The sequence below is a fragment of the Rhodamnia argentea genome, chromosome 7 (genome assembly GCF_020921035.1).
Source record: "Rhodamnia argentea isolate NSW1041297 chromosome 7, ASM2092103v1, whole genome shotgun sequence".
In the NCBI taxonomy this organism is placed as follows: domain Eukaryota; kingdom Viridiplantae; phylum Streptophyta; class Magnoliopsida; order Myrtales; family Myrtaceae; genus Rhodamnia; species Rhodamnia argentea.
Genome location: NC_063156.1, coordinates 22,238,118 through 22,251,050, shown reverse-complemented (window position 1 = coordinate 22,251,050; position 12,933 = coordinate 22,238,118). Strand labels below are relative to the sequence as shown.

The 12,933-nt window shown below is 45.5% G+C and overlaps 3 protein-coding genes and 1 pseudogene across 3 annotated transcripts; 1 reads left to right on the top strand and 3 right to left on the bottom strand.

The window, feature by feature from the left end:
• Positions 1-478: 478 nt before the first annotated feature.
• Positions 479-1,474, bottom strand: LOC115734779 ((+)-cis,trans-nepetalactol synthase NEPS2-like). Its single transcript, XM_030665701.2, has one exon. The coding sequence runs from the start codon at positions 1,387-1,389 to the stop codon at positions 601-603; it is 789 nt and encodes a 262-aa protein (XP_030521561.1). The 5' UTR covers positions 1,390-1,474; the 3' UTR covers positions 479-600.
• A 2,827-nt stretch (positions 1,475-4,301) lies between these two features.
• LOC115734979 (RNA polymerase II C-terminal domain phosphatase-like 4) lies at positions 4,302-5,576 on the top strand. The gene has a single exon (XM_030666018.2). It carries the CDS (start codon positions 4,302-4,304, stop codon positions 5,574-5,576), a length of 1,275 nt encoding a protein of 424 aa, XP_030521878.1.
• A 1,381-nt stretch (positions 5,577-6,957) lies between these two features.
• On the bottom strand, positions 6,958-7,993 carry LOC115734595 ((+)-cis,trans-nepetalactol synthase NEPS2-like). The gene is made up of 2 exons (XM_048283102.1): positions 7,075-7,993; positions 6,958-7,020 (listed from the first exon to the last, which is right to left on the bottom strand). The coding sequence occupies exon 1, from the start codon at positions 7,946-7,948 to the stop codon at positions 7,079-7,081; it is 870 nt and encodes a 289-aa protein (XP_048139059.1). The 5' UTR covers positions 7,949-7,993; the 3' UTR covers positions 6,958-7,020; positions 7,075-7,078.
• A 2,421-nt stretch (positions 7,994-10,414) lies between these two features.
• On the bottom strand, positions 10,415-12,933 carry LOC125316073 (annotated as a pseudogene).

The following is a 12,933-nucleotide window of genomic DNA, read 5'->3' as shown; positions in this document are numbered from 1 at the left end:
ACAATTTTGTGGTGCGATTTTCACCTAAAAAAAATTGATCAATTGGATAAACGTTCACAATTCGTTTATTTTCCAAAAAAATTAATAATTTGATAAATATTATACTTTAAAAAAAGTTGGTATCGATTACAAAATTGATCGACCAAAATTTATTTTCATTATCTACCAAAATATTTAGATATGAAATGTTGATAATCATTTTCAGGAAAATGATTTTCAAATTATTTATTTTTCAAAAACTAAATAGAGTCTTGATAGAGTTCAATTTCTTAAAACTTGAGTTTAATAATCAAGTGCCGTGACATTTTGAATCCAACTTTGATATGGAATTTCATTGTGCTTCGTCTTCCCAAATCTTCGTGTACGCAAATCAAGCGACAACGCATCGGCGAGAAGTTGAAAATTTTTAGGTCAAATTTTTTCTTATAAGATAAAGCAAATAGGAGTTGGTGAAAGTTTGGAAATGATTTAAGTGTTAATGGGCAATTGTATCCAAATAATATCATGTCCAATGACTAGGGAATGATCGAAGAAGACACCATCGAGGGAAACTAAATAAAATATAATATACGAAAAGAAAGAAGTGATCCAATTAAAAACTTAACGGCGGAGAAGGTATCCGCCGTCCACGACCAAATCATGCCCGGTGATGAACTCCGACTCGTCCGACGCCAGAAACAGCACGGCCTCGGCCACGTCCCTGGCCTTCAGCATCCCTCCGCCTTTCAACGCCATGGCCGGCTCATAGTACCTCTCCACCTCCTCCGCGCTCATCCCCCCGAGCGCGCCGCTCGTCAGCCGCGTCGCCACCGCGTACGGCGACACGCAGTTCACCCTGATCCCGTGCGCCCCGAGCTGGACGCTCGCCGACCTCACTAGCCCCACCACCGCGTGCTTCGAAACGTGGTAGTCCGTCCGCCGCACCCCGCCGCAGCTCCCCGAGACACTCCCCGTGCACAAGATGCTGCCCCTCACGTGCCCCTCGACCATCGCCCGCGCCGCGTGCTTCACGCACGCCGCCACGCCCCGCACGTTGATAGCCAACAGCCGATCGAACTGGGAGAGTTCGAGGTCGAGGAGCTTCTGGTCGGAGGGGCTCACAACGCCAGCGTTGCAGAACATGACGTCGAGTCTCCCGTGGGCCAGGACCGTCGACCGGACGAGGGCGTCGACTTGGTCTTCGTCGGTGACATCACAGCGTGCGAAGGTGCAAATTTCGGCCCCGATCGAGGCGGCGACCTGCTCGCCGAGGGCGTCCTGGACGTCGGCGATGACGACCGCGCGCACCCCGTGGGAGGCGAAGAGGCGGGCGGTGGCCTCTCCGATGCCGCTGGCGCCGCCGGTGACGATGGTCACCTTGCCTTGGAGCCTTTTCTTGGAGTCGGACATTGCTTTCTGGGTGGTTGCCGGGGAAGATCAACGATGAGAGTGGTGGGAGTGTTTTAGGTTTGAATCTTGACCCTCTGAATCAACTTTTGTTGTTTGTTTCAAATGAAAATTGCTGGAAAATGTACCAGACCAAAAAATTTATTTATTCTTTTTTTTTTCTCCACTAACATAATATTACTTTACATTAAATCTGAGTAAAGTCCTTAAACTGTTTCGTTTGAACTCGGGGACGCAAAATTCGGAGGTATTCCCTGAGATGAAAGGAAGAAAAATATTTGCTCTCAACGTATGGGTGATGGTAGGAAATGTAAACTCCACATTATCTTCGAAAGACTATCACTAGGTGGGGTTGTATAGTAGCGTCTCACACCCGAGGTGAATCATTGGAGTTTTGACTCTTGCATTGCCAACCTATACTTCGCGCAATGTCTTTAAACTGGCTTGTCGGCGACATACTCCCGATTCAAAGATATTGGGCGATGTCTTTATTTTTGCTTTCCTCTTTGTCTTTTTAAGCCACTTAAAGATATGTTTTTTTTTTTTTTAAGTTTTCCAACTTATCTTTCTAAATCAACCCACTCATATATGTTTTATGATTTATTTTTTTTTCTACTCCAGATTGTTCATAGACCTTTAAAATATTTCGTAATCGAATTCAAATACGAATTTTTTTAAAGTATTTATTACGTGATAAATCAAATTTAACATAAAATTAACATATCCCAATTAGTCCGTATTCCACCGACGTGTCCATGTTTTATGGAAAAAATCCAAAAAAGAGCTTGAAGTCCTCTTGTTTTTTCAAATAAGGACCCCAAATGAACTCTGTTTTAAATAAAGGTCCAAAGTAACATAATATGTTTCAATTAAGGGCTTGAAGTAGCCATAGTATTTCAAAAAAGGGTTTGGCCGGAAGGGTGTTTTCGTCATTTTGCATTTTAATTTTTTTTGTTCATTTTCCTTTATTTTTTTCCCTTTTTCGATTTTTAAAAATTTTAAAAAAAAATTTAAAAAAAAGCCACATAGGCGAGAGGAGCCACCCGCCCACCGCCGATGGGGGTCGACGAGGGCGGCGAGATCGCCAGCCAAAGGCAAGGGTCATCGAGAGAGGGTCGGGCACTCTCCCAAATCAGTGCGGGATCGCCGGCCCCCGCCCAAATCAGGGGCCGCAGGTTGTCGCCCGGGCCCGGGCAAGGGTCGTTTGAGCAACGACACGACCTCGGGGCAACAATGGGTCGCAACTAAGAAGGCTAAGGGTGATGTCGAGTCTTGTAGAGGGCAGCCGCGGGGTCCTCTAGTGGCGACGACTCAAGGCACGGGGTCGGGTGCGGATATGAGTTTCTCGGGCTCGGATCTAGTGGCGATGGGAGAGTGGGCCGGCGATCGAATAGATGGCTAGTGGCATGAGGTGGAGTCGGTGGTCGAGCGGGTGGTTGGTGGCGGTGAGCAGAGAAGGAGATAGAGATTGGACCTCACCAAGCTCGTGGGTTCATGGGTCTCTCGGCGTCGGGTGTAGGGGCTCGGAACGGTGGCAGCGGAGGCGAGAGGCTCGGACCTACGGTCGAGTAGCGCAGCTGCAGGTGGACTAAGGTGGACGGCTAGCTGGCGTCTGAAGATGGAGGGGGTGGTCATGAGCAACGGAAGGAAAAAGAAGGAGAAGAAAGAAAAGAGAGAGTGGGGGAGGGTGTGGTCACATCAGGAAAGATAGAGAGTGAGTGAAGGGAAAAAAAAGTGTAAAACAAATTGAAAAAAGAAAAAAATTAAATAAGTAAAAAGACGAAAATGCTCTTGAAATCAAACATTTTTTTAGATTTTATGATCACTTCAGACCTTTATTTGAAATAATATTCACTTTGGGCCTTTTTTTGAGAAAATAAGAACACTTCGAGTCCTTATTTGAAATAAAGTTTGCTTGAGGCCCTTCTTTGAGAAAATAAGAGGGCATCAGGCCCTTTTTTGAATTTTTCCTATGTTTTATTGCAATTGAGACCTCTAACAATGAAGTGTTTGTTCATTCTTTTATTATTTTGTATGAATACCAAGAAAAAGCTCATATTTTTGTAGGAATTTTAGTTTTCTTTTCGTATGATTGACTATTTTCTTGTCGTTTATCTCTAACGTCTCGTCTGGCGTGCCCATTTTCAACCCCAAAAGAAACGTTTATAGCTGAAGGCAGAAGCTTCACGTAATTTCATGCAATTGGGTCAATCCATATTTCATTAATCAGACCCATCTTAAAAAGGGAAAATGATAAAAATGATTAATAAATTTTGATTAAAAACGTGCAAGATAGATCCATAATTTTTTAATTTATTTAATGTGATCTCTGAACTTTAACTTAATATGAAATATTGTTTTCGACATTTAAGTTCGTTCGGTATAATACTTAAACTTTTGATATATATTCAATTTAATCCTTAAAATGCATGAAATTTTTTTTTATGTTCTCGCTTCGTTAATTCAAGTTCAGAGAGAAACATTAAGAATTTTCATATAATTCAAAGACTAGATTGAAAATAAATCAAAATTTTAGAAATTACATCGAATAAATTTAAATTTCAAGAATGACATATCAAATAAATTAGAAATTCAGAAATTATATTACACGTCGGATTAAAATTTAAGGAACAATTGATGTCCTTTGTCCGGTCCCCGAAAAAAAGTAAGAATTGTCGACGGAGACTTTTCAGAGTCGATGGGTCCCAACATGGACGAAAGAAGTTTCTTCGCTTCTGGATGGCGTCCGAGACCAAATTGCTATCCTCATGTTGATTGGTACTGACAGCGATGCCCCCCCGTGAACGTCGTCCTTCGCTCTTTCTTGTTTTTTCATCAGCGCAAAGTTTCGAGATTTTGGATTAGCTCCAAGAATCGCAAATCGACGAGGAAAATAGCTTTTCAGTTGGCCATTGATGAAGACGGGTCATTCCGGCGACCGCCCTCGCTCGTCATGCGTCGCTCACTCCGTTTCGACGTATCTCAAGCAGAAGTTGCAATCGATCAACTCCCACTGTCGCAAGCTCGACAAGGAGCCCGCACCGTCGGGCCCGGGGCAGGGCTCGAAGCCCGGGTCGTCCGCGGCCACGGAGGTCGCCGCGCCGTGCGGTCACGCCACCGTCCTCGAGGGGCCGTGCCCCGATTGCGGCAAGGTCCTCGGAAATCGCCTCCGCGGCCGGGATTTCGGGTACTTGGTGGAAGGGCTGCGGCTCTCGGAGGCCGAGGTCGCGGGGTATCGCGAGTCGAGGAATCTCGCGGATACCAAGAAGCTCTGCTTGGTTCTTGATTTGGACAACACGCTGGTGGATTCGATCCTAGTGTCGCATTTCGCACCGGAAGATCAATGCTCGTTGGATGCGGGATACACTGCATCGAACGGTACGCTTTTTGTGCTACAAGAGCTGCCCCTGGTGACCAAATTGCGGCCGTTCGTGCGCGAGTTCCTGCGGCAAGCCGGCGACATGTTCGAGATGTACGTGTACACGATGGGCAACCGGGAGTACGCGTCCACGGTGGTCCATCTGCTCGATCCGGAGGGAGCCTACTTCGGGTCGAGAGTCATCTCGCGCGAATTTAGCACCTCTTCCACTTACAAGAGCCTCGACCTCGTGCTGGCGCCGGAGAGTGCGGTCCTCATCCTGGACGATACCGAGGAAGTCTGGCCGGATCATAGGAAGAACTTGATACCGGTTTCGAGTTACAGGTACTTCGATTCCGAGATTAGTCCCGACGACGGCGTGGATTGGCGGATGTACGCCCAGAAGAAGATCGACGAGGACGAGGACGGGGGCGTGCTGTCGTCTATACTTAGCGTGCTGAAAGACGTGCACAGGGAATTTTTCGACCCCGAGCACGGGGCCAAGGGTTGGGACAAAAGGGACGTGAGGAAGGTGCTAGCCGGGGCGCGGTCTAGGGTCCTCAAGGGTTGTGTCCTATCGTTTAGCAAGATTGTCGGGTCGGGATCGGAGTCGGATCGGCTCCGGGCCGCGGCGGAGGAGCTGGGAGCCAAGTGCAAGGCGGGCCTCGGGTCGTCGGTGACGCACGTGGTGGCTCTGGGCGTGGAAGAAGAGAGCTCAAGGTGGGCTAAGCGAGAAGGGAAGAAGTTGGTATCGCCGGATTGGCTATGGGCAGCTTATTATCACTGGCAGAGAAAACCGGAAGATGAATTCTCATTGTCATCGGAAAGTTAGAATTAGATCGTGAAAAATTTCCTTTTTTTTTTTTATTTCATTTTCATGAGTTTGTTTTTTACTTAAATGGATTTGTCTTGAATTTAAGAAAATTTCAATTGGGGGGACCATTTGTTGTAAGTTGTTAGACTCTTAGGTAAGGCGATGCTTTATTGACTTTTGATTGGAACTGTTGAAATTTCTGCAGCCGATGTTTGTCTTGGAATCTTTGCTTTGATTTTTCTTGTCCGATAGCTTCGGATGGTCCGCGAATTTGTGTTTTTCTTAGGGTTGATAAGAGCGTGCATAAAGCTAGGAGGAAATTGACTAATTTGCTTCAACCTCTTTAAAATTGATGGCAACTTATCAAACTCAATTCATATGAATGGTAGGACATAATTTCATCATAATTTCATCATAATTTCAGATAATGATTATTTTCCATCTTTTCCAACAGCCTGTGTTTGACCGCTGAGCCAAAAACATTTTATAGGCTCTTCATTATGAATTTTCTTTCTTATGTATGGCTATCTTATTAATATGGCATGGGCGAGGCGAACTAACGGTGGAGCATGGTTCCGATGGGCGGTCCCCACCCTAAAAACAGGAGTCGCTCACTAAGGGCTAATTCCAAATATTGAAATCGGGAATCGGACCGTGTCCGGTTTAGGATAGATCCATGGAATTGGTTCCACCAAGCAAATGTAGACGATCAAGAGTGAGAGAGGGAGGTTAATGAACGGTCGGAGGCATGACCGTGAGTCGATAGGAGTTGAGAGTTGAAGCCGCGAGTCGAGAGATGAAGACAGAGAGACTAAAGGGAGAGTTTGAGACAAGATGATCGAGTTTCAAATTATCGGTCGGTCTCGAGTGGGCGGTTCCACACTTGGAATTGGGAACCAGACTACACCCATCGATTCCCTTAGGAAACACCGGTTTCGGGCTTGTTTTGTGCGATCCGGATAATTTCCGGTTCCTTTGCACATCCCTAATGCAAACTACATATGGAGAAAGAATGCGAGTCTTCAATCACCACTTTCTTCCAACAACCCTTCATTTGAACTTTGAAGATGACTGATGCAGGAAGGAAAAGTCGAAAAATAGAAACTTTTTAATGCCAATTAACTTTTAGTTGACAAACTTAAATGGCGGAACGTAAATAGACGTTTCAACCAAACAATTAAATGGAAAGTTAGGTCTTGCTGAGGTGGCGGACATGTACTTTTCGTGTATGAAGAGAGGGCTAGCGATGCACTGTCATAGGTGTCTATATTAGAACCAACCCTTAGAGAAAAGGTTGTTGTAGTTTATTTACATAAATAATTACACATGATCCATTAGATAATTACCTTGCATTACATCCCTAAAAATCGATAATTACCCATTCCGATATAATTATTGAAGGTAAAACGACAGCTGTTTCCCATCATTTCCAAAATCATTCTTGCATTACACCATCAAACATTTCGTGATCGTCTTACTGTCCGGACGCTTATAATGCATACCTTTTGCTCTACCATGTTCTAATGTGATTGATCGGAAAAAGAGCTACTGGCCGGAACCGAGAGCTGGATATTTGTCTGACTCGACCGGAAGGGCTGGTGTAGGAATCCACCGTCCACCACCAGATCGTGCCCCGTCACGAACGCCGCCTCATCGCTTGTCAGGAACAGCGCCGCCTCCGCCACGTGCCGCGCTTTCATTGGCTCCCCTCCTTTGAGGCACACGTACTGCCCGTACGCCCTCTCCGCCTCCTCTGCCTCCATCCCCAGCATGCCGCACAGCCCGGGCGTCGCCACCGCGTACGGCGACACCGAGTTCACGCGGATCCCGTGGGCCCCTAGCTGCACGCTCGCCGACCTCACCAGCCCGGCCAGCGCGTGCTTCGACATGTGGTAGTCCGTGTTGCGGGCCCCGCCCGTGCGCCCCATCACGCTCGACGTGCACACGATGCTTCCCCTCACGCGCCCCTCCACCATCGCGCGCGCCGCGTGCTTCACGCAGGCGGCCATCCCGCGCACGTTGACCGCCATGACCCGGTCGAGCCGGCCCAGGTCGAGGTCGAGCACGGTCTGGTCGCACCCGCTCACGACGCCGACGTTGCTGAACATGACGTCGAGGCGGCCCCAGAGGTTGACGGTCGATCGGACCAGGGACTCCACCTGGAGCTCGTCCGTAACGTCGCAGCGTACATAGGTGCAGCTGCTCGTGCCGATGGAAGCAGCGACTTCTCGGCCCGTTTCTTGGACGTCGGCGATGACGACCATGCGAGCGCCGTGGGCGGCGAAGAGCCGAGCGGCCGCCTCTCCTATGCCGCTGGCGCCGCCGGTGACGATGACCACTTTGCCTTGGAGTTTATTCATTTTGGAGCTGCTGCTGATGGTTTCGGCCATTTCCAGCGGGCAAGAGGAATATTGTTTTCGCTTTGAATTAGCAGGAAAGTCTGTATGGGGGGACCAAGAGGAAGAAGACAAACCTTCGGGACGTCGTATGGAAATTTTTTGGGCCCGACTCGGTAAATTCCGGCAGAATTGCCATTTTATTCAAACCCTCGAGATTTTTTCCGGATTCTGATTTGACCCATTTTCTGGATATTTAAATCTGGACAAATAAAATAGGACCATCTTCTTTTTTGCTTATCTTTTTCATTTACAGAAAGCGAACTTTCTTTGTTTTTTGTTTTTTTGGTCGAAATAAAGCGAACTTTGTTTGGATTAATCTAAAATAAAGAAATGCCACCAATGCGGAGGCCAATTGCCATATTCAGTGATGAACACACACCGATAACTCCCACACTAAATGCAACGGCTTGCGGTAAACGTATAGGTTTGACGTTCCCATCACCATCACCATCACCATCACCGAGAAGTAACACGAACGTCAGTATGTTAAAAGAGTACGGATCAAGTACCTGTAAAGGATTGCTATATTTTTATCTAGATCTAGTTTGGGAGATTAAAATCTCTCGATTTAGACCTAAATCTAAATCGAGAGAGGAGAGCAAGATAATCCGAGAGTTTATGGAGCGATAATCACGAACATCCTCATTGGTGGCCGTCGATTGGTGGCCGAAATGATCTCCACATTCGCCCAAGATCATCTACATAAAATTATGCACACTCATAAACTCCCGAAACATAGTAAGAAAGAAAAGGAGAGACAATTTAAGCAAAGAAAAATATCTTACTAGAAACGATGGGGCAGGAGAAGAGAGAGAGAGAGTCTCCATTAGATTTGCAGTAGTGGCGACGAAAACCCTAGGATGGAGGTGGGGGAGAGAGAAAGAGAGGAGAGATTGCGGAAGGAATGGATAGTCCCAAATCTATTTCTTTTGTATCAATTCAGTCATACATTTTTAATTCGATCAATTTAGTCCTGAACCCATTACTTTGATACCAATGACCAATTTTGACTGAAAATTTCTGACGTGGACTTTTCGAATGACTTTTTTTTTCCTTTTCTTTTATGTTCTATACTCCTTTTTTTTTTTTTTTGTGCTAAGGGCCTGTGGTCGGCAACAGGCGAGGATCGGGATACCGTCGCCTGATCTGGGCGTAGCAGGCCTTGCTTGGCCTAGATTTGGAAGAATTGAAGGCTTTAGCACAACACCAATTAAAAGGAAGAATTGAAAGCTTTTGCACTTGGATCAAACCTGCAGAGCACGGTGATATATAGTTGAATTACCGATCGTCGATCCATCTTATGCAGTCGTGACCCGGGCTTGAAGCTCAGAAACAGTTTTCCAATGTTCTCAAAGGTCCACTGCAAGCAAATGCAAACCTTTACCAATTCAAAACACTTCACACTGATCAAATCTGAGGACAAAGCCAACCAGTGAAAAAGCCGAACAAACCACTCTGATCAAATACTCCCTGAAACATACAGATCATCCCGAAAAAGCCTAAGGGCTAAGAGACTCCCCGGAACATGTTCCGAATGCGGATTGAAGCGAGATTAGATTAGACGGTCCGAGAAGAAACTCGATGAGAAAAACCACCACCCTGACCGAACACTCCTTCACATGAATAAAGATCATTGCTTCTGTCTTTTCGAGTTTATAGACTCGTCAGGGCGGCCGAGAATCTTGAAGTACCTAAGAAAAAGTGAACGTTTCATTGCAGAAAGGCTATCCCAGGGACAGGCTATCCCATGTGTCCCTGCGGTATCGAATTTGAGTCCTCCACCATAACCACCGACCAGGAAGGGAAACAAGCCCCAGAATCCAATCTAGCCACACTCCCATCAGTGCACTCTGCATAAATTGACCATGATCAGATATAATTGAAGTGTTTCGCAAGCATGCTGCATCTTTGGATTCTAATGACTAGTAAAGTTTTCGTTTTTCCTTTTCAAGGCAGTAATTGGAATTGGCAACCTTTACAGGAATTTGGTGTTCTCAAGTTTCATTGAACAGACTTGTTCCTACGAATGGTGTTGGGGGTCAATCCAAAATGCTCGGTGTATTATTGTCCTTGTGAAATCCAGTTTGGCTGTTACTTTAGTTGCAATTGATTTGGTCCGATTGAAGAAGTTTCGGTTACTGTGCTCAGACTCAAAACCTCAGTTGCCAGAAGAATAAGAATATGCAGTATTGCAGTCTTAACTACTGTACAGATCATAGTGTCTAATAAAATCTTTAGACTACGACTTCGGATTTAGAGTGGTTGGTTTTGTTCAAATTACTAATTTCGATATTAAGCTCGCTCTAATCCACTTTTTTCATATGTTTCATTTCCATGCAATAAATTGGACACGGCTAATATTCAAGCAAACAAGACAAAAGCATAGAAATGATGAGGCCAACATGATTGAATAATTCAAGCCTAGTGCAGCTGTCAAGTTGTTGCCGGGATCAGTCCTCATAGCTTGCTAAAACTAACTTCGACTTTATCAGCTGGTGCAGGGTGGGAAAGACACACAAAATTCAACGTCCGGGTTGGGCAATTCCCACCTGAAAGTTCAATTGCCAAACATTGCTGTGAATTTTGTCGTTCAATGAACTGGAACTTCTCTAAAGTCGGGAGTAAAAAGCTTTTCTACTTACTTGTATCCTACTGATAAATGGTGCAGAAATATCGCCAGTTGAATCCTCACAAGCATGTTTCCCGGGCAGAGTCTCGATCCCCCGCCAAATGCTTGGTACCCCCCTGGTTTCGCAGATTCCTGAAGAACATGACCAAGTATTACACACGTTTGCCCGAAAGAGAACACAGTAGGGGAAAAGGAAAACTAGTGGTTTGTCCATGAACATAATTGCTATCGAGCCTTACATTCCACCTACCTGGATTGAAGCACACGAGGTCATCAAAGTTTTCCGGATTCGTGTGGAGGTATCGGTGCCACGGAATCACTTTCCATCCCTTCGGTATCCTATGACCCGCACGAATTTCAGGCATCATTACTCCAATTCTCTATCTTTAATTGCTCTGAACCAGACTCAGCCGTCAGCACCAACTCTTATATGTTGCAGGTCACAACAGTTCTTGTAAGGTTACAAATGATCTTGATAAAATAACAATCTAAAGATCTGTCCCGTGGTAGAGCTGCGGGTTGTAACACATAAGCTAATAATATCATCTGTCCGCAAGACCAGGATAATTTCAAACCTTGGTAGTCGATGTCCTTTGTGGCTGTTCTGAATATAAAAGCTGCAACATTGGCCATTCTTATTGTCTCCTCCACCACCTGTGTGTCACTAGTTGTTAGCTTAACAAATTTGCACTCAAATGGTTGCTCGAACTCTAAAAATCCTCCTGGGATTTTACCATGTTAGTGTATTTCATGTTCGAGATGTCTTCAGTCTTGATGAACCCACCCTTCTTGCTCTGGCTAATGGACATGTTCTCTTCCTGCCATTCAAGTCGAGATTCACAAGTTGTAATGGAACAGTGGATAGGGTTCTGATAACTAAGCTTTGCAAAGTCGAACGATGTTGGTACCCGGAGTTTCTTTAGAACATCAGGAGACTTCGCAAGATAGTAAATAGCCCACATCGATGCAAGTGTAGTGGACTCATAACCACCGATCACAAGTGCAATTATGTAATCTAGCACTTCTAGTTCAGATGGCTTTTGCCCTTCCTCATCTTTGATTTGTCGTATCCCGTCCAAAAGATCGGTAAAAGTTTCTTCGCTTCGGCTTTTCCTCTTTTCCATCTCGGCTCTAAAAATCTCCTTGACCTTCTTCCAGCACTGTAGTATCGGATTGGCGAAAATATTTCAGATCATTTAGGGTTCGAAATGGGCGGCTTTGCTGAAAAACTAGGACAATTCAACCCGACATTGCTTTCCTAGAGTTACAATCATTTTTGCGCTAGTTAATGAGAACTCAAGTTGTCATCATTTGCCCAATTATAGGATTGGAAAAAATGATTAAACATTCCAATTCTATTGAACCTGCATAGCGTGGTAATATGCAGTTTCAGGGAAATTGAGCGGCTGAGCTCTCATCCCTTTAACCATGTCATGAAGTGACTGCTTGATCTCATGTAATTGTGGCCCCAGCTCAAAGCTCGCAAACCGTTTCCCTATGTTCTCAAATATCACCTGCAAGCAAACCAGATATACAAAATTTGACACCACAAATGAAATCTTGAGGACGATCTGAAGGGAAAAATTTAATCATGTGAACGATGAAAGTCATGTGATGTTGAGCCTATGTGGTGGGCTACACCTTCTTAGTTTCATGGTAAGCGACGATTCTGCCTTTATCGGCCCACAGCTCAAGGGCAGCGACCAAATGAGGCTGTACCATCACAGCTATTCGGCAAAGAGCATCAGGTCAGTTAATGGCATTCAAGACAAAGCTCCTGAGCCTGGCATGTGCCTTTTCGTTAACCCCGACTAGAGAGCTAGCGCCCATAAGATAAAAACTCGGCCATTCCAGGATGAAGGAGCCGTCTCGGAAGACAAACTTGTTCACCAAAGGGAAGCATGTTATGATGCAAGGCGATCCGAAGAGGTGACTCCTGCACATTCCTACTCCATCGCCATACCTGAAACATGTGCAGAGCCATTAATAGAAACTTGAGGTAACCGCTACTCTTATCTCTTGGTTTCATGTTCCTTATTATTCTGAACATAATGCTGCATAAGTTCATGTAGCCAGTTTCCAGCCTAAAATTCCATGGCGAATGGCAATCGTACCTCCGTCTTTTAGCATTTAGGAACTCGTCCGGGCGGCGAAGAATCTTGAAGTACAAGATGAAGGTCAAGATTTCTCCCCAGAAGGGAAACCCCATGTCTCCTGGCGGCAACTTCACGCCTGCAGCGTAACATCTCCGCTCGACTGGCAACACATACCAAATCTCGTTCCACCACCATAGCAACCAACCTAGAAGTGGGATGAGCCCCAGAATCCAACCTAGCCACGCGTCCAT